Consider the following 21,080-nt stretch of genomic DNA (forward strand, 5'->3'; position numbering starts at 1 on the left):
CATGCAGCTGATGGGAAGGGGGGGACTCGGGGGACGCCGGCTGGGCGCAGGTTCTTGGGAAGGTCTCCACCACTTGCCAGGCCTGCCCGCCCGGAGTAAGGGCACCTTCAAGGATTGCTCCTCTAGCGAGGAGGAAGGCGGTTGTGGGTGGCTGCCTGGCCCCGAGCACAAGCAAACAGCAAACACTGCCACATCCAGGTGCTCTCAGCAAGAGGGAACCTGTGCCCCAAGCACACCACCTTCAGATTTTCAGACTCAGACCAAAAAGCAAGCTGTAAGCATTTGAAACCTCAGCTCAGCCAACTGATCAGATAGCCTGCAACAGAACATACCTCCAGCAGATGCTGGCCAACAGCTTCCATCAAGAAACACAGCCCAAAGTTTGAACATAGATCAGCTTTCCTTTTTTTTTATTTGCTAAGCCAATAATATATATCCTTGCTGCAAACATCTGCTTATAAACTCTACCTCTCCTCCAGCCAGACTTCTTGTAAAATGGGAATAACTTAATTTTTCTCATGGACTTACCCTGCTGCAAGACTAACACAAAGAGCACTGCAGAGAGCTGGGGCTCTACCGCAGCCCCATGGCTCCCACCCATGGGAAGGGGCACCCAGGCCCTCGCCAGACACCAGCAGCAAATAAAGAGCCTCAGTCTGCCTAACAGGGACTGACTTGTTTTCCCAACCTTTGTTGCAACAAGGAAAGGTCTTGATATTCCCACTATTAAACTAACTCATACTGGAAGACCCAGGATTTCCAGCAGGATGTTCTTAGCCATCCAATTCCAAGTTTTTCTTTATAAGCAGTACCCCCACATCACAAATCATCCACATTCTCCCCTCTCGTGCTGCTCAGCCCATGATGCCTGAAGAAAAGCCACAGCAGGAACCCTGGAGTCAATCAGACCTCAGCAGCTAACGACCACCCTCCCTCCTTGCTGCAATTACCAGGAGCTTGGGGCTGCCCCAGGTCCCGGCCAGCAGCAGGAGCTCTCAAAGCAGAATTTCCAACGCCAAGAGAGAAACCATCGCTTTTTTCATGTGAGAGTAAAAAACCTGGGTGCCAGGGCAAGGCTAACAGAGGTGCCACCTGACAGGCTCTCCTGGTTCCTATCTCAGAGACAAATCCCTTGCTAGCAGTGGCGGCGGCTTTACAACTTCCATGCCTTGCTCTGAAACAAAAAAAAAACTCAGCATCAAGGTAGAAAATAAAATAGTAATTGGAAAAAAAAAAAAAAAAAAGAAGCCAACTGTGAATTCTGAAGCATTTTCATCAAAAGGAAACTACAGGAAACCCCTGAAAAATGCTTGAAGCCTCTTCCCCCCAGGCCAGCGCTCTCCCCTCGTTGCTCCATCACCACCCGGCAGATGCAGCAGCCGGCACCCAGCACCGACGGGCACCCACCGGGCACCCACCGGGCACCCACCGCCAGCCAGGCAGCGCTGCCCATTCATTCCCACCGGCCCACGGCTCCACCCAGCCAACTTAGCAACAACTTCACCGCAAGTGTCAATACCTCCATTTTTGTGTGTGTGTTGAGTTTTTTTTCCCTCCCCTCCCTTAAATTCAGAGCAAACTTCCCTTTCTGCTCACTCTCCCCATGCCCCAATCCGCCGGCTCCCGATTGGCAGGGAAATCCTATACCCACCCTCCCCGCCGAGAAATGTCTGCTCTTGCAGCAGTCCCAACAAAAGCCAACTGCCAAGCACAGGCTGCTTCACAATAAAAGTCTCACTCGCTCCATTTTTTTTTTTTTTCCTCCTTCCCCCCTTTCCCGCAGCCATCCGCCTCCATTCCCTCGCCGACCCCAGACTGATTATTAACCTTCCGTGGCTGGAGAGCCTCCATAATGAGTACACACCACCAGCAGTGAAGCATTATCCCCCCCTCAACCCTTTTATTTTTAAGGTTCAAGAGGAATCAAAAATTATTGCATCTTAAGAATGACTGATTAGGTCTTTGAAAGGGCTCTAAAAGCCACGAGGATCCAAGCAGAGGAGCTAGTGCTGGTTCAGTTTTTCCTCTTCGCTTCTGTTTACAAGAAAACAAGGCTTCCTCTTCTCTGTGAGGTCTTTGCAGGGGATGGAAGATGGGTCAGACCAGCCAAGGCTTTGCAGCACTTCCAAACAGACGATGACTAGAAACTACAGTGGTGCCTTTAAAACACACAAAAAAAAAAAAAAAGCCCACAAAGAAAAAAAAAAAAAAAGAGAAAAAGAACAAAGCTGGGAAACACAGAAAGAGCCTTCTCAGCCTCCTCCTTGACATTTTCATCAGCCATCCGGGTGCCCTTCACAAAGGTCCAAACAGGTTTTATAGGCAAAGACAACACATGCACAGCAAAACTCCAACATATTGCAGCTTACCAAGCCCAAGAGACCAGTGAGTTACATCATGAACCAGAGCTCTCTCCAGGCAGACCAGGAAGGAGCGGAGGTTGATGTGCTAAGATGTCTACCTTCACCAGGGTCTTTTTTTTTTTTTTTTTTTTTTTTTGTCTTAAAAATCAACTGTCTAAGAACCTGAGGCTTTGCAGCAGCATTATTCTGATCGGAGCCATGCAGCTAAAGCAGGTCGATCTGAAAGAGGGCTGGGAGCAGGAGGACCCCTCTGAACCTCTGCTCGCTCCTGCTCAGGGCAGCAGCTGCCCCAACACATCTGCCTGCAGACCAGGCGGGATGCACGGCACCGATCCTGCCCACCCTGCCTTCCGCTTCGGTGGACACCAACCCCCCAGAGGTGACACCACGGGGCATCGCTCCCCGCGAGCGGCTGGGACACGCGCCCCAACGCCAGCTTCCCAGCAGAGCCGGGGCTCAGCAAAGCTCTCGCCAGCCCTTCAGCAAGGCAGGATTTCACCTCCTGTGCAAGGTGGCAGCGAGGTCTGCAATACACACTGCGGCAAGGCAGAGAGGCAAAGCTCTCAATAAATGATGCAACCCCAGCAGCAGCAGATTCTCATTCACTCATTTTTTTCCTCCCTTCTCCTAAAAAAAAAAAAAAAAACCAAACAAAAAAACAAACACCACCACAACCCAAACCAACTTGCTCATAATAACCTTTGCCTTAAAGAGAAGACAAACATTTTGTACTTAATTATATAGGAAGTAATGACTAAGAAAATGCTTGTAGAAAGAGAGTGTTTCTTTTGAAGGCACGTGAAGGCTGCTCATTTCAGATCTCGGTGCTGCTCAGGTCCTGCTGTGCACAGGCCAGGTCTGGGATCGCTGCTCGTGGGGACACTGACCACGGGCCTGTCATTAGAAGCAGCAGAAGCATTTGATCTGGAGAAGGAAGGAAACGTAACCACCAGCATACCTGGCCTACAAAGCAGTCACCAGTCTCAAAGCTCCTTTTTTTTTTTAGGTTAAGGCCACTTCCTTATAAGCCTCATGCAATCATGTGAACATGGAATTTTATCTGCAGCTCACAACAAGCACTGCCCTCAGCCTGAAGTTTCTCCCCAATCAAATTATTTGCAATTCTGTTGTCTCCTGAATTCCTTTCATACAGACTCTTCCTAAAAGAACAGAAACACTTCCTTCTAGACCCCCATGTCCTCTCTCCTATTCCAGCCACACAAATCAACTCCTAAAACAGGGGGAAAGGTAGGAATGAGGCGCAAGTCCCTGCATGCAACAGCTGGGAACAAGACACGTGCATGAAACACAACATGACTTAAAGTGACTTCTCGTAAGACAACGCGGTCCACAATGGCGTGCAGGCTTCAGGCAAGGGGGGTTTGCAGAGCCCATGCCCTCCAGTAAAGGGAGATCGATTTACACTTCCCAAGTGCTTCCACGCTGGGAAGCATCATACCCATCTAGCTGTGTCCCAGTAGAGTTTTTAAAGCCAGTGCAACTTGTATGTGCAGGCAAGTGTAAATCCAGAGCAAAGGCATCTCCTCCTTCCACGGGCTGAGGTTAGCAAGGAGTACAGCTGCTGTCTGCCTTCTCCTAGCACCCATGAGGGGAGGGGGGGAAAGAAAACCCAAAAATGGAGACCAAGATTCATCACTATCTCTAGCAAAAGCAAACCAGCCATTTCAGAAACACTCAGTCCCCAGGAAGGCTTAGCCAGGAGAAAACCACAGCACCAGGAGGACCCTGGAGCAAGCAGGTCGTAGCACCCCAGGGAAGGGGAGCTGGAAGGCAGCTCACCCCCATCAACAGGGCTCAGGCTCCTCTTCAGCCTCCGCGCTCCTCTTCCTCCCACCCCCAAACCACCACAGCCAGCGGAGCAGCTCCCTCTGCCCCTGCCCGTCCCAACGGTGCCTGCCAGAAGGGCTTGTCGGGTCGGCGGAGGAGGGAAAGCCCCGCATGGGCTTCCCTTGGGACCTGGAGGACCTCGTTCTGCTGCCCACACCACCTCTGTCTGGGTCACCTCCAGCCATCGAGAGGCCAGCAGCAAGACAGCGACGCCTGCGAGCCGGAAAAGCAGACAAGGAGAGGGGGAAAAGAAAAAAAAAAAAAAAGACAAAAGAAAACTAATAATAATAAAACTTGCACCCTCGGGCCTGTCCCTCTAATAACTACAGCAAAACCTCACCAAGGCTTTACTCTCCTGGAGGGTGAGAAAGCGACACAGCGCTGCCCAGCACCCGAAGTCCTAGAGGTGGGAGATCCTCACACCCTCTCCTCCATGGCCTACGGGCTTCGTCCCCGGCGTGGGGCCTTTTTTTTCTGCTCTGTCATTAAGAGGAGCCTGGTCTTTTCCTTCAATCCCAAGAATTGCACTGAATTAGATCATCTTTCTCGGCTCACCTCCCCCTACAGGCAGCTCCCGAGCATGCTCAGCTCGGCCTGGCGCTGCCATTTCATAACTGCATTGTTTACAGACACACACTGACCTGCCATTTTTTGACAGGAGGAGAGGAGCAGGCGTTTGCCTCCTGACCGCCCGCGGCCCCCTCCAGCCCCTCGTAATAAAAATCTGCTTTAGAGAAGGGAAATGGCAAGAGTGTGGAAAGTAGCAGGCTGTGGGTTTGTGGTGGTGGTTTTGTTGTTTTGGGGTTTGGTTTTGTTTTTTTTTTTTTTTCCCTTTTTTCTCCTTGATTTAGGTCAAAATCCACCTGTTTTGGAAAGAGAAGTTAACCCCTTTGGGGGCTGAGGAGTGGGGAGGAGAGGTCTCGCAGAGCTCAATGCAAAATGCCAGCCATGATTTTTAGCTTCTTCACATCACAACTGTGCTTCGATGTCACCTAAAAATATAATACCCAGCCCAGTCTGCCATCCTCTGTCAAGCCTTCCTCTGTGAGAGAAAGGGTTGGAAATATGGTATTTCCCTTGAATAAACATGTTGGCTTAGTCCCAGCACATACAGTTTTCTCCTTTAAATGCAAACCAGAGTATTTTTGCAGGCACACAGGAAAATGAGGAGAGGAGGAGGGGAAAAGTTACTCATTTAACACCAAGAGCTCCATGAAAAGCCTTGCGAGGTTGCTCTGAGCCCCCTCTCTGTTCCAGTCCTCTTCCTGTCCGTCCTGATGATACTTTACAGGTGAAAGCAGCTCTGAATTATGACGGAGAGAAAATGCCAGAAGAGCTGGAGGTTTCCTCATCCTTGGAACAAGGACAAGTTGTGAAAAGCTTCCTTTGCAAGAGGCACTGTGCTGCTCCGACACAGTATGGCAGCATTGCAGGGAAGACACTTGCACATTAGATCTTCTTAACCCCCACTGCATCAACCTTTCTCCATCCTGTCCACCAGCCTTCCCCCTCCTGATGGGGACTGAAGGAAAAAGATAAATAAATTACCTGATTTGGGGGAAGCAAGCTTGGATCCCAGAATATTTTTTTTAAAAAGCCTGCTCTACATTTTTTCCCCTCTAAGTTCTGTTCTTTTTTTTAAGGATACTTTCCAATTAGCTTGTACAGCGTGTGTGAGCTTCACTCCTGCTGCTTTCCTGACTACTGTAAATCCTGGCAGGCAGTGCTGCCCGCTGCCCATCCTCCTCCTCTGCCCCCTCAAGGCTCAACACCACCATACAGCAAAGCCAGACCAAAGAGACCAAGGAGCTCACATAGGCACAGGGAGGGATGGATCCCACAGGACCAAGGGAAACAAGCAGGGACATAAGGGTCTCCTCTGGAAAACAGGGCTAGTGTCAAAACTCTAAATTCACAGGAGTCAAAAAAAACCTGACTGAAAATAGTAGTTAAGGGCTATAAATCCAAAATTCTTTTCCAAATCACTGACATTACATGTCACTGCAGGAACATATGGTCCTCCAAGCCTCGCAAGCAGGGAGCACGCACTTTCAGAGCCCCGAGCCGTTCGGGTGAACCAAAAGCAAGGCAACTCTCTCACTGCATCGATTCCTCGACCGCTCTCAGCTCCCAGGAGTGGGAAGGGGAGAAGGAAAAACTTCAGGGAAAAGCAGAAAAGGACAACAAAGAGGATCAGCAGGAATCAAGCCAACCCTACCCCAAACCAGCTGGCCAGGAGGGGGAAACTCCTTAAAACTCCTTGTTTACCTGAATAAAACAGCTCCCTGCCATTGCACGAGAGGCACGTGATCCTCTTTCGTTAGAAGATGGCACCACGTGGAGAGGTCAGGGGAGCCAGGCTGGCAAAAGCAGCCCCAGGATGGCCACTGCAGCCCGAGCCCCCAGGTCACGGGCCTCATCCTGCCCCCCGCACCCCTATTGCCAGGCCCAGGTTTTGTCTAACAGGCTAATTAGTCAAAAATATGCCTCAGCTGTGCAGCAGAGCTCAGCTCTGTCCAAATGTATTCTTTGGAAGAAGGGAATAACTGGTGCTGGCACTTAAAAGTCAGTTAAGTACATGAAGGGGGGAAAAAAACAAGATTCCAAGGCCCCACTTTGGGGCTCTTAACCCTTGCTGAAAAGCAGCACGAAGTCCAGACCTCGGGTTTCTCTCTTCCCTCCAAAGTAGGTCAGGCTTTTCAGTGTCTCTCTGCAGATGCTTGCAAAGGGCACCAGCCAGCAGGAACGGAGCATTAGGTGTTTTTGGCCGGCTGTCACACCGGTGTCATCGTGGTCACCTCCACACAGGAGCACATACTGCACACTTCAGCAGTTTTTTGGTTGCTTGTTTCCTCAAGCATTCATTAAACCCAAAGCACACTTTTTCCCCTGGATGGGAGCTGATCAGGCACCACGTCAAGGCCTCTGCTCTTCACTGTTAAAAAGAAATCTCGTTTCTCTCCTCATGACTTCCTCTGATGCTTTTTCCTTTAGCACACATCTTCTACATGACGAATATTGAGCGTATTTATAGTCCAGTGAAGACACGATAGATATTTAGATTAGGTATCATAGATCATCCTGTAAGCTCCCTAGTCTTTTAAATGCCATCTTCACATCTCACTTCTTGATTGAAAATTCAATACCATGTCTGCATGGCAGCTTCAGGGGTCCTCCTCGAGCACAGCAAGCTCAGGCCAGTGTTTTGCCCACTGGCAGGGGTGCCCGGACCCCTCACGGCTCTGGGACCTTCGGTGCCCACCCCAAGTCCCACTGAGGTCTGTGGCAGCCAGCAGAGCTGTCCGCTTGTAACACAAACGACAGCAAAAAAACCCCTAAGAGCACAGCAGGGCCAGGGGTCTGAATTGTAGGCAACTTTTAAAATAAGCTGCAGATATGGGCCTCCTGCCATGAAATCAACTGTGGATGTTTCGTTTTAATCAGCTGTTCCTTTGGATTGCAAACTACTATTAAAAAAAAAATAAGAGAGAGGGGATGAAGCCACCCCAAAATAAAAAGGTTTGTTTATTCCTGGTAAAATAATGTTCGCTCTTGCCTCCACCCAAAGAAGTCAGCTGTAGGCTTGCTTGATGCAAGCAGAGGCTGTCAAAGGAAGCTTGGTGAGGAGGTGCTATGTGGCCACAGGCCCTTTCCTCCCCTTTGGAAGTTCAGTCGAGCAGCTCGGACATCCCAGGGTTTGCTCTTCTTGCTTACAAGAGCTGCAAGCAGGGAGGGCTCCTGGGAGAATTTTCCAGAAGCTTCACATTTAAATTTTTTTTTTTTAAAAAGCACAAAAAAAAAAAAAAAACCCAAACCAAACACACACAAAAACCCCACAACAAAGCAAAAAAACCAACCCCAAGCAAGCCTCCCCACCCCAGAAGAGAAATAAAAGACCACCCAGACGCGAGGAAACAAAGCCCGAGCTTTCCCGGAGCCAGGCGACGTCGGATGCCGAGGTACCTGCACGCCCATGGCGCAGCACAGGGCAGGAGTCACCGCAGCACAGACAGGCCTGGCCAGCCCCCTCCAGCCGGCTCCCCAGCGCGCCCCGCGTGCCCTCCCGCGCACAGGGCAGGAAAATCAATGTGTAGAGAAAGAAAGAAAGAAATAACCCCCAGCCACGATTCCCCGAACTGTCTTCCTCCTCTCCAGAGCTTCTCCTTCCCCAGTGGGAGACAGCCTGCCTGTGGCCAGGGTCGGCGGGGAGCCGCTCTTTGCGAGGCATGGGAGATGGACCCTGCTGTACCTGCAGACATCTGTTGTCTTCTTCTGGTGAAGACTCAAAGAGTTGCATATTCCAGATCCTCATGAGCAGTGATTCAGTTTCTGCTCATGTGATAAAAGCTCCCTCTACAGAGTGAGCATGCCCAGAGGAGACCATTTCACTGCTCCCTCCAAGCTGCAGCCATTTCACAGAGAACCTGCCGGCTCCAGGGCGTCCATTGGAGCGCGATTATCCCGGGCATCCCGGGGACGCACCGGTAATGCAGATCATCTGTCAACTTTCTGACAGGGTGCCAGGCCTCAAAACTGATCGCTCGCCTGAAAAAAAAAAAAGCCTTTTAAACCATAGAGCGAGGTGTTCTGTCCCGGTGGCCTTCAAGAGTAGCCCTTGCCCCCAGGAAAAGGAGAGGCAGGAGGGACAGGGAGGGATGCTGCGTGGCTTGGGGACGCTCCCGTGCTGATTTTGTCCTGTTTAATGAAGCGCCCGACCTCTCAGTGCTGGGATGAAGGCACACGGGTTAAACTGTGCAGTGTCCAACTGCAAGTGCATTTGAGATCTGATCTGCTGAGCTGAAGAGGAGTTATTTTTCACTTTGGGGATTAATAAGACAACCTGACCTGGTACAACCAACCTTTAAAAAGTATCACGAACAGCATCATTAAAAAGAGGGGAGGGAAAAATGGAATAAGGGGGGAAAACCCTAATGAAGTGATAATACACTACTAGGTACAGGAGCTCTGAGCTCAGCCTATGTCAAACCATATGATACAGCTGGCCCAGCCAGCACAATAAAAGAAGAAATTTTAGCTTCAAAATAAAAGTAGTTTGTCTCTGTTCCACTTAACAATTAAGCATAAACTCTTGGCAATCTTTGTATCTGCTCAAGCTCCCAGTAAAACTGCCGGAACAACTCGCAGGAACATCTGTAAGCAGAGATCAGCTGGAAGGGATTCAAGCGAAAGACTGGCATTTATGGGAGGCAGGAGCAGGAGGCGGCTGGAGCTGGGTGTTGTGTTGGAGAACCTCCCACCCGAGCAGGGGGAGGGCGGCCGGAGAAGAGGCCAGAAGGAAGAGGAAACTCAGAAATGGACTGTGGCACCACCCGCTTGTTCTTGGCCAAAGAAAAAAACAGTTTTCAAGAAAATAAGAGCACAGAAGATAGCACTGTTGAAGAGTAAAAATTAAAATGAAGACATGCTGAGTGTAATGGGTTACAGTGGGCCGGGTGGGCAGGGAGCAGCCGGCACTGTAGGGAGGAAAAAAAAGCTATTGAAATCCATAGTGTGGTTTTGAGGAGCCCAAGGACTTTGTTTTCCTTACACCTTGCACCAAAAGCAGGCTTGCAAATTCAGGCCTTCAGCACAAGCACGAAGCCATTGCCTCCTCTGCTCTACCATCCCTTCTCTGCTGAGCACCACAGGAACGTGTCCTGCCACTGCATTACTGCGGGCTGGAAACATCAACAAGCCACTTTTTCTCCAGCCGAAGCAGCTAATTCACCACCATGTCCAGGCACATTTGCAAAACAGCAATAGTTAAAGCAGCACAAGAGCCTGCCACAGATCTGCCTCAGCTACAAGGATGTTATTTTTCTCTCCACACTTTGGAGAAGTTTCACTGCTAAACAGTTAAAACACACAAGACTAAGTTGAGATGACTGAAATTCACAGAGAAGGAATATTTGAGGTGACAGTATAAAGCAAGGATTTCTCTTTCACCCACTGGGTTTTTGTTTGATCTAAATCTTAAATTTTAATATACAGAAAATGAGATTTTCCTGGCCTTTCTATCAGTCACTGAGAGGTATAGAGGTAACTCATTTAAGACAAATTCAAAAATCCCCAAACAAAAGCAACAAAAAACAACTACACAGACAGAAGTTGTATTATCCACCGCATCAGAAGATCACAGTAGTTCAAACCAAAGATGGCTTTAAAACTGTTGACGTTGCATTGCCCTTCCTTGCAGCATGAAATTACCAAGCTTTCATTAAAAACCCAGAAATAGAAACAAAGATATTAACAAAGGCAGTGTCAATGAACTACCACAGTCAACATCCCCTTTCAGAGATAAAATAATGACGGAGAACCACGCCACAGTCTCAGCCTTCCCGTGCATGCAGAAAGGCAGCACTCCCCACTGCATCTCAACACTAGACGTGGTTTTACTGCTGAGGTTAAATATACACTGAAAGCAGAAGCTACCGAGATGCTTTTTCACATCTCATGGCCATCCTTGAAAGCACTAAATACTGTTAAAAAAAAAAAAAAAAAAAAAAAAAAGGCAATGCTGATCAGGGTATTGCAGATGCTTCAACAACCAACTTGAGCAAAATGATCAATCAGCATCGTACCAGCATCTCTGCACCGCGCCGTGTTCATGAGGGATGCTTGTGTGTTGATTAGTAAGACCTTACATTTATGCCATCTGAAAGAAGAAAGAAGCTTCCAGGGCATAGCCTCTCCTGTGCCCAGGCAGGGTCCATCATCTGTCAGGGGTGCCTCCTGCCCCAGGACCTCATCTCCCCCTTCTGCAGAGGGCGGGTGCTGCACGGGCACAGGCTCTTTCTAACCAGCTGGTTAGAGACTCATCTCCAGGCTGGCCGAGGAAGCGGTTTTTCTAAAGATGTAGGATAAGAACAAGCCCGTGCCCCGTGAAGCTTTCCCCTTTGTTTAACCTCAGTACTCTCCTGCAGTTTCCCCACCAAGCCGGTACGAGACAGCATAGCACACCCCTTTCAAAACATCTTCTACCAGGGACCATAACACTACAAGGTATTTTTACTCCACGGCTCTCTGGCCTCCGTTCTCCAATTCAAGGCTTGAATATCCTTTCAGAAATCTCACATTATCAGGAGGAAGGCAGCAGCACAACAACCTCCCTTCACAAAGGACACTGGGTTCCTTGGGGCTTTTGCTTAATTACACCATTACGTATGGCATTTTCACAGCTCCCTAGCAGAGGAAGCGCAAGTGGGAGGCAAGGGGAGATTTTTCTTTCTATAGGAAGAACAATACTTAGCTCTGCAAAATACAGGGGGTTTTCCTTATTTCCGTCAGGCTCCTCTTCTTTCAGACCCTCCAGTTGCTCAGATCTGAAGCTCCCTTTCAGCCTCCTCAGAAGTGATCCCAAAAGCACGACAAGCTGAAGGCACTTTCAATATAAGATGAGCATTTCTGCTGGAATCCTGATTTGCTTTTGCACTGCTATGAACCACTCCCCAGCTCCACCACAAGCTGTGAAAATGCCTCCCTTCCCTTCTCAGCCATTATGTATGACATTTCTTAACCAGAATGTCCCAGGACTCACTGAATGAATGCCCTCAGCATCCTTCAACAGAGCCCAAATGTCCGCCTCCAGGCTCAGGTAACAGCCTTGAAGGAGCAGGCAGTCATTAATGCTCACTTCTGGCATCACAGCTTTTTCCACCTTTCAAAACCTGTTTGTCTTCCCCAGACTTTCCAAGTCATCTCCCTTCCTGCCTCTCTTTCCCCAGAAAAGTTGAAAGCTGCTTTTACTTAATAGGAAACACGAAATGTTCCCTGGGATGCTGCATTGAATATATCACACACACTAAGAAGAAGAAAAAAAAAAAAAACGTTGTTGCGACAGATGTTGAGATATAAGCTCTCTGGAAGATGTTGCTATGTTTTGATAAGAATATGCATTGAATATTTAATTTACAGGGCAATCCTAGAACTTTATTTAGAAGCATATTGGCCAGACAGCTGTAAATTAGAACATGCTGTATTCCTAGCAGTTCCCAATTAGAAACTCCTTCAGCTTTAACTTATAGTAACCACAGCTCCTTCTATTTTGGAAATCTAAAATCACCATTTCTCCCCTTCATTCAGCTGTCGCATATCAAGAGCTTCTACCATACAAACACAGCCTTGCTCGAGAAGGGTCCTAAATACAGCATCCCATCTCAGTAACAGTGAGCAAGCTCATTGCTTTAACCACACTCACCGTTTGCTCCACAGGCAAATGTTTTATTGTTTTATTTGGAGGACAGTAGATGGGGTGGGAATCAGACCCATGTCAGTGCAAAGCCATCCTGCTTATTAGTAGTCTTCTGCCAGCAGAGCCGGCCGTGAAAATGGCTGCTCACATTCAATCTCGCTTCTGCTGCAACACTTTGCTGAAACAAACGCTGGAGCACGGGTGTAGATGCTGCCGAGGAGCCTCACGTGTTCAACGTCTCCCTGTTCTTTGACCTCACACCTATTTTTTTTTAAGGATTAGGGCATTCATATGAAAATAATCAAGTTCTTCACTGGAGGAGAATCGGTGCTTCATGATGCTTTTGTATCTCTCCCCAATCATGAACTCGGCTATGAAATATCGCAGTTGATGGCTCTACAAGCAATTCCGCTGACATTATAAAATTTCTGCAAGGAACAGAAGGAGCAGATGAACTCTTTAAAAACAAAGCTCCTGCCTTCATGCAAATCTCACTAGTTAAGAAGAACGGAGAAATAAAGCAAGCATGATGTGGATACAGATTTGACTCTAAAGAGGCTGCTTTTCAGCAACTGCCATAAGGTGGCAGTGGGTCTTTAAGGCTACCTTACACCTTTCACACAAGCACAATAGGAAATTATCACACCAGTGGTTTTCCAGCATCTGAAACTGTTTAAGTCAAATTTCCTCATCAAGGGAGCCAGACCATACATGAAAACTTGGGGCTGAGATCACCTCAACACCAGAGTCACACAAGGAGAAAAAGCCACCAGGATCAATTCTGAAAAGCTGTAAACACAGCCCCCATCAGAGCCAAAGAAAATCAAAACCTTTTCCTTTCAATGTACAATTACAATGCCGTTTATTTTACATAAATGCTTTTCTTTGTTTATTCATCCAACCATAAACAAGCCAGCCTCCATTAAAGAGTATGAGAAGTTCTGCATGGCCAGCAAGCTGGGGCTCCAGCAGACTTTTACGCAGGGACTGTAAGAGCAACACCAGCGAGCAAGCTGCTCACCAACTTAGTGCAGGGCAGACACATCAAACAGGCTCCAAAAACACCAAGGAGTCGTAGGGTACGCGAGAAATGCAGAACCCGGCAATAAACAGGCAAGTTACTTTAGCTAATGAAGTGACTCATTGTTGCAGATTGACCCAACTGTGTGAGACCATCACCTGGGACACAGAAATAAAATTAAAATCTATGTTTTGCTCTTTACCAATCGCCCCCTGAACTGTGCTATGAAAAGCAGCCAGAGCTGCCCTGAAAAGCCAATCTACCTTACTGCACACAGGCTAAAGATAGACTATGGTCGCAGAGATTTCTGTTAATAAAGTGAAATACAATAACTTTGTAATACCAACACATTCACGGTGCCCTAAGTAGAGCAAACCTCTTGCCTTACCTTTACTTACAGCCAGGCTGAAACAAATGTGGACGCCCCATAACATACCTCCCATAGGAGACAGGGTCTGTGAGGGCTGAGGCTCGTGGCCGACGTCTCCCCCCCTGCTCCACACAAAGTCAGATCTTCCCCACACCTCACTAATACAAACATACAGAGCCAATGTAAATGTTTTATTGGCACTTTACCACGCAGCTTGCTTGTACAACAACTGGAGTCAATCGGCTCATGCAGCACATACCTGCTGGTGCTTACACATTCCTTGTAAAAAACTGGCAACTACAGATGCAATCCAAGAGCCCAACCTAGAACAACTCACAGAGTCCCCTTCCTTCCCCCAAACCCACTCGCCAACATGGTAAACCCCTGCAAGATGCACAGAAAATCTCTCAGCCAAAAGAATAAACATATCTATATTCCCTCCTCTCCTTGCCAGTTTGGAGGACCTGATGTGGCAAGGTTTGTTTGCAATCCTTGGAATGCAAAATAAACCCAAAAAAGGGAGTTTGAGTTTTACATTCCTTCGCCCTCCCACAATCACAGCCAGATCTAGATTTAAACTGCCGAGCAGGTCTGTGCCCTGCAAGGCTTCCCATTAATAATAATTAGCGACCGAGCCGCACAGCCCACGACTGAGACACGATCACATGCCTTCCAATATTGAAGGCACAACGCAGCAAGTCCCCGCAGCCCTTGCTGCCAGCCCCTGCCTGCTGTCGCTTTATGTCACCGCCCTAACATTAGCCAGGTCCGTTCTTTATATAGGTTCACCAGTCAGTAAAGGTCAGTATTTTAAAACCCCTCCCCGCTGATCCGCAGGAAAAGGTTTGAAGCCATCTCGTGTCAGTGGTTAACTATGCTGCTTTTGAATCAATTCCAACAGTTTTTACTTCATCCGGTCTCCTCGCTCCCCCGGCCCAGGGGCACGGGAAGCAGTCGGCCGGATTTGCCCTACCTCCATCCCGTCTGCGGGGAGCTGCTGGGTCCTTCCAGATCCTGACTCCAGGCCTAGCACTCCTCCAGCCACAAATCCATCTCACTCTATGGGTGCAGCCTCCACCTCGGAGCATGCTCAGTACCGGCTGATCTTCAGCCATTTCAGAGCTTTAATGAAATGTAAGCATAAGGAAGTGTCATTAGCAAAAAAAAAAAAAAAAAAAAAACACCACACAAAAAAAAACAGGAGGAAAGAAAAAAAAAAAAGGTGCAGGATTCATCCCGATCTGGCCAACCTTCCTGTTTCCATCCTCTGTCAAGGAGGTGAAGCTCTCACTGCAGGGATCACAGGCGTTTTTAGGCAGCAAGCATCTCGGTTTAGAACAAAAGCAAAGAAAATCCTGTCTCAGGCAAGCCTTGTGCAAAAAGGAGCATTTCCTAGTGACATTCAAACCAGCAGATTTTTCACTCTGGGCCTTCCACAAATTACAATATTTTCATGAAATGCCATTAATATTATTTTTTTCCCTCAACGGGCTTCAACTGAGGCTTTTAGCTAGCAATGCAAATAGTGCTTCTCATGCATCTTAAAGCTAAACCTACCCCACCCTACCCTCTCTCACCTTCAAGAGTATTTTAACTCCATTTGCAAGGAAGTTAAAAAGCAGGATGAAAGAGGGGCGAAAAGAGACTACAGTACAAAACACTTCATGCTATGTTTTCCTAAGGACCCGAATTTTAAGTCAGGTTTGTTTCTCACTAGTCAGCCCTGAAATTACTCCATCGTTACCTTGTCTCCTCAGCACAGTAAGACTGTTTCAAAGAAGAATTAATAGAGGATTTTTATTTTTTTTTATCCTTTCCAGTTTTCCTATACACAAAGATACACAATGCTGGATTCCACCAGGCGTTTTCACTGCTGGTAGACAACAGCCCTGTGCGCTGCGAGCCACCTGCACATGGAATTTGACTGTTCCTTAAAAACTTGCATTTCCCTACGTCCTTTGCGTATCACCTACAGATCCCTACCAGGTCACAGAACTACTCCAGAGAGCAAAGATAGTTGTTGCAGAGTAAAGCTTTGCAGGCCAGGGCAAAAATTGGTTAATTAATCCCAACAAAGTTTTAATGCATACCCTATTCCTCATGTTGGGCCCAAGCCAAAAAAAACTCTGGATGTTCAAATCCGTTAATTGTGTGTGCACTCTGTCGAGTGATGCTCGTTTCCCGTGCACGCATGGCTAATATTTCTGCCATGTATGTACAGCCTCTGCTTCAGTGCTGAAGTTTTGATTTTTCAAAGGAAGAGAAAGAAAAAAAAAAAGAAAATCAAGTTACTTTATCAACACAGCATTTCAGAAAATCAGGGTGACAGATGAATGCCAAAGCCCAGCTTTTTTCATGAACCAAACTTCCAAGGTAATCACAAAAATACAAAAAGACTTCCTGTATGATGCAATAAGCCAAGATAAAGTCAAGATTTTCATCAGTCCAGAGCGCATTCATGCCTGATACACTACACAAACAACTCAGAATGCTGTTCTCTCATCTCTTCCATGATAAACTCAGCCCAGACCTCAACATCAAGCTATGGCTTTTTAGCAAATTATTTGGGATAGTATTTGCATTTGACTTCTGAGCACCAGGCAGCCTTTCACGCCAAGCGCTGGCAAGTTGCATTTTACTAACCTATTTTGAGAACACAAAACGTTTGGTAAAGTGACCCAGGATAAACCATGATAATTTGGCAGAGAGAGCGCGTGCTTAGCTCCCCTCAGACCTCTATTTCTGCAGAAGGATTCCAGCAAAGGCCCGGGCCCCGCGCCCTGCAGTAGCTGCCCCTTCCCCGGGGATGTCCGCCAGGGACCTCCCTTTGCAGCGCAGGATGCAATTCTCTCTACACCACATTAGGCAACTCTGAGATACCACACAGAGCTTTCATTAAGCACAGATTGGTAAACCCTGCCGACAAATTCTATTCTCGTCCTCTCCCCTGCCTTTAAATTGGAGGTAGTTTAAAAATAATATTCAGACCATATAATCCCGAGGCATGTCTGCTGAATCTAGCAGTGTTTGCATCTAGCACAGCTCAAGCATGTCAAGTTTGTTTCCTTGGAAACAAAGACCAATTTGCAAGCATTACTTTCTTCCTTTTTTTTTTTTTTTTATGTAACGAAGACATACATACCTGCAGCTCTTGTTGATACAAAGGAATTTAAAGCAGATTCACTTACTAATAAAGTTCATAAGAGAATTATTAATATATTTCACTAACAAACAATTGGCTTGCTGCACAATGGGAAAACCACAGTTCATCGCTATTTAAAAATGCCCTTTTCCCTCAATAGATCCAACACTTGAGGCATGGCATTTGTATTGTTTCCTTGGGGACAGGTAACAAAAAAAAAAAGCAAAGCCAGAGTCATTTGCTTACCCTAGGCTAGGTATGCTGGTTGCAGTGGAGGAACAATCTAAGAGGGAAATCCTGTATTGCTCCTACCATATCGCTCCAAAAGATACACAGCTCAAAGCACACCTGCTTTCAACACAGACTGAAAAGTCAACACAAGCTTAATAAAAAAGAAAGCAATAGCATCTTCTAGATATGGTTTGCCAGTTTTAAGCCCAACTTTTTCCCATCAAGAGCATGCATTAGGGCTTAAATGGGAAGCCAGCCTTTTTATGAAGCTGTAACTCTTCTCCTAGAGCCTGCTCACATCAAAGTTCCTCACACTGAAGGCAGTAAATCCTACAGCAATGACACACAACCTCTCTGTGCAGGCAAGAAAGAGGAGGGAGGGCAGAAAGTGTCAGAGCAGAGTTACCCATAGCTTCATTTGCAAAGGCAGTCAGTACCTCCACCCTCCAGAGCCTTCATCAGGAATTGGAAGAGCTCAGCACCTTTCAAAAATCTGTCAGATATGGCATAAAATGGACACACATGAGAACAGCAAATAAAATTATGGCTCCTTAAACATGCCCTACCGGAGGCTGACTCAGCACAGAGTTCATTTCCCCCAACATGCTTGGGCTGAGGCCAGGTTGCAATCTCTGCTCAAGAAGATTATCTTCATATTCAAGGGAGCAGAGCTCAAGACTTCTCTTGTTCCTATTAGCACCACCACATTGGAAAAAGCCAAGGGAGCTACACGAACAGAAGCTGACAGGAGCAGGAAAAGCCTCTTTCCTCCACATAAAGGACAAAGCCTCGCAATTCCCTGCCCCTGGAGAATCCCAGAGCCAGTGTCCAGCACTAAAGCTGATGTGAACCCCGGATGCTCCACACTTCTGAAGGTCAGGCCTTGGACTCCAACGCACCAGATACTCCAGGCAGGTCCAGAGCCTGCAAGTGCCACTTCACTGACAGAGCAGCCTTGCTGTTGTCTTAAACGTGCTTACAGTAGGACCAATGCTGGCACCTGGAGGGCAAACAATAGACAAAAAGCACCAAAAAAACCCAAACCCTGCAAATGTCCAGCAGAACTGCCAGAGGGTCTTACCCTAGACCTTGAAAAATTAACTGCTTTTCAGTACGCTGACTTTTCAAATGTGGCTGAACTAATGCAGGTTTCCATTCCTGCTGCAATCACGTAATCCTGGAAGCAAATTGCCCAGTCTACACTCGGCAATGGTGTGCATCCTTTACCAAGTATTGTAATTATTTACTTTTATTCCAATCAGTGCCACAGTTTTAAGGAGTTCTGGAGACTGTTCTAGCCACCATGAATTCTAGGGGAAAAACAAGGAAACCAATTTAGTTCTTCCTGATTGGAAGCAGAGCATGTACTGAAAAAAGCATCTAAACATCACCATGAAAAAAGAACCAAACAGATACACTGTGATTTGCTTAAATGTATTGCAACAATAAAAACACTTAGGACTTTTTATAAAGCAATTTATACTAAGAGATAGGAACAGTAGGCAATATTAATGTCTCCATTTTACAGATGGGAAAATTGAGGCTTGGAGAATTAACTGCCAAAGTTTCTGGAGTGGTCCTTCACAAACATATCAAGCAGAACATGATATAGGAGACCGAGATGTGAAGTCATGCTCTACTGCTGATTTACTGAGTCACCTTGGCTGGCCAAGTCAGGGCAGCAAGGAATGTGTTGGGACAGCCCATTTGGGATGACTCCACTGTGAATCTCAGGGGAGTTTGAGCACTTCAAGCTCCCTTGAAAAAAATCTCATCCTCCATTATTTAACAACAACAAAAAAACCTCAAAGCACATCAGTGTACATAACAAACCTATAAGTATTTTCTCCCTCTGTATAATATTCCCTGTAGCTAACATGTTTTCGGAGGGGAGGGGAAATACTTAGCCAAAACAGTAAACTTGCAATCACCGAGGAGCTTTTTATGCTGGTTGACAAGTTTGAAAGCAGGCAAATGCCATGTGGGTGAATCTGTGACACCAGGTCGCAGTCCAGACTCATACAAGTCACTCACATCTGAGTCAACCAACAGGAACCATAAATTCAGATAAGTTACTCAGAAATTTTTTGATGGATAACTGGGCTGCAAGTCAAAGCCCCTGGGCAAGATTTAAACACAGATTTAAATTTGGGATGATAGTCACGGGGTTTATTTTAATGCCCAAATCATTAAACCATCCTATTTGCTTGCGTTCCCTAAGCTGTCATGCTAAAGACTTGCCGTATTGCAGACTACAAACGCGAGGATGGTACTTAGACTTCAAGGCTGAGGCTGACAAGCTCATCCTGATACTTTCCCACATGAAAGCTCAAATTTCAAATCGAGTCATGTGCCGATTTTGGGTGGCCAGTTCAGAGTTTTTCAAACCCGCTGAGAGCCTGCATCTCCTTAGAGATGTAGAGACACTACAGCAAGTTGCACACGGTCAGTACACTTGAAAATTAAGTACTGGTTTCACTTAAAAAATTAAACTACTTTTTCAAAAAATTACTTCCTTCAAATTCTCCCACCTTTCCCCCTCCCTTGTGTATAATGCCCGCTTACTTGCCTTACAAGGAGGCACAGAGATTAATTTTGTTTGCATTTTAAACTGAAGGACTCAAAATATACCTAAACACTAGGAAAAAAAAAATAAATAAACACAAAATTCTGCAATAATATAACCAGGTCTCAGAAAGGTGAACCAGAGAACAGAGGAAAGAGATACATTGCAGAACAGCTGCAGTAGAGCATAGCAGCCCCTCTCCTCATTTGCCTGCTCTTGTCTGCAGCAACCAAAATCTGTTTTGGAGGCAAAGAAAGGGAAGGCAGGAGTCTACTGGGGAGAAGGGGAGAAGTTGTACACACTGAAAAAAAGATCATCTGCACTATTTTTATTAGACAAAGAACAGGAAAGGGCTTTACCCTTCCAGTGCTCTGTACAGAGCCCAGACTCTCCCTCCTAGTGCTGATCTCCTGAATTCAAATGTCCATCAAAAGCATCGTGGACCTTTTAAAGCTTCTCCTGTGCTCTCATGCAGCCTTACCCCAGAGAAGAGGCAAGCACAAATGGTCATTTATGGTTCAGTAATAGTACCAAAAATAAAATAAAAGTGCACAGGCAATAGGAATAAAAAAAATCCTGAGTATTTTTCTTCTGCAACAGGATGCCAAATGCTGGCCTTCAGCAGGCACTTGATCACTCTCGGGGTTCAATTAAACAAACTCAAGGACTGCTGAAGTCAGCTTCCTTTCCTCGAGCAGTTTTGTAAGACATTTGCTTGGTAGCTGAAAGCTCTAGAGTTTCACATGAAACTTATTAGTGGCTGGATCATCCCTGTCGCTGACTTTAAAACCCAAAACCAGAGCACTGCACCAAGACAGCTTGTTCCCGTGTGCCTTTGATTAATGACTCCTGCTGCACTTGGGGAACTGAATTTTGGCATTGTTTTCACGCACAAGCCAAGAAAAAGCAGCCAGCCGGGCAGAATATGGCCCTCCAAGAAAGATTTCCAGGATTCCCTGCTAGTCAACAGCTGACAATATACAGCCAGGCACCGTCAGCGGAGGGAGGGTGTTGCAGAGCGTTACCATGGCACGTTCGTTGTGCCTCTCACAGGCTGCGGGATGATCCTTCCCCAGATGGGCGAGAGTCAAGCGAAGAGCTGCTGCATCACCTGGCAAACATCACCTAGCTTTTTTATTGTGTCCTTGGCATGTTCAGCTCTTGTGACAGACCAGTGTCAACGTGGGAGCTGCAGCGCTGGTCTGGCAAAGCACCTGGAAGCCGCAGGTAAGGGGCTGGCCTCAGACACCCAGCCTCCAAAACAGTCCCCGTTGAAATGCGTGGGACTGCTTCAAAAATCAGTGTGCCCTCGCTTGGGCTTAGTGATATATTGGTTCAAAGCAAAAAC

At 46.9% G+C, this 21,080-nt stretch overlaps 1 protein-coding gene across 12 annotated transcripts in view; it reads right to left on the reverse strand.

The window, feature by feature from the left end:
• Positions 1 to 21,080, reverse strand: part of EHMT1 (euchromatic histone lysine methyltransferase 1) — a 121,636-nt gene that overhangs the window by 64,597 nt on the left and 35,959 nt on the right. For 2 of the 12 annotated variants that reach the window (XM_042786503.1, XM_042786494.1), the window contains exon 1: positions 8,461 to 8,594. The exons of 6 other annotated variants lie outside the window; for them this stretch is intronic. In XM_042786503.1, the coding sequence (XP_042642437.1) occupies positions 8,461 to 8,523 (63 nt within the window). In that variant the 5' untranslated portion in view covers positions 8,524 to 8,594. Of the gene's footprint in view, positions 1 to 4,551; positions 5,458 to 8,460; positions 8,595 to 14,766; positions 14,866 to 21,080 lie in introns of those variants that run through there. 4 more of the 12 variants (XM_042786500.1, XM_042786492.1, XM_042786496.1 and 1 more) reach the window with 3 other exon arrangements.

This window comes from Tyto alba, unplaced genomic scaffold, assembly GCF_018691265.1.
Source record: "Tyto alba isolate M040663 unplaced genomic scaffold, T.alba_DEE_v4.0 Super-Scaffold_11, whole genome shotgun sequence".
NCBI classification, from domain to species: domain Eukaryota; kingdom Metazoa; phylum Chordata; class Aves; order Strigiformes; family Tytonidae; genus Tyto; species Tyto alba.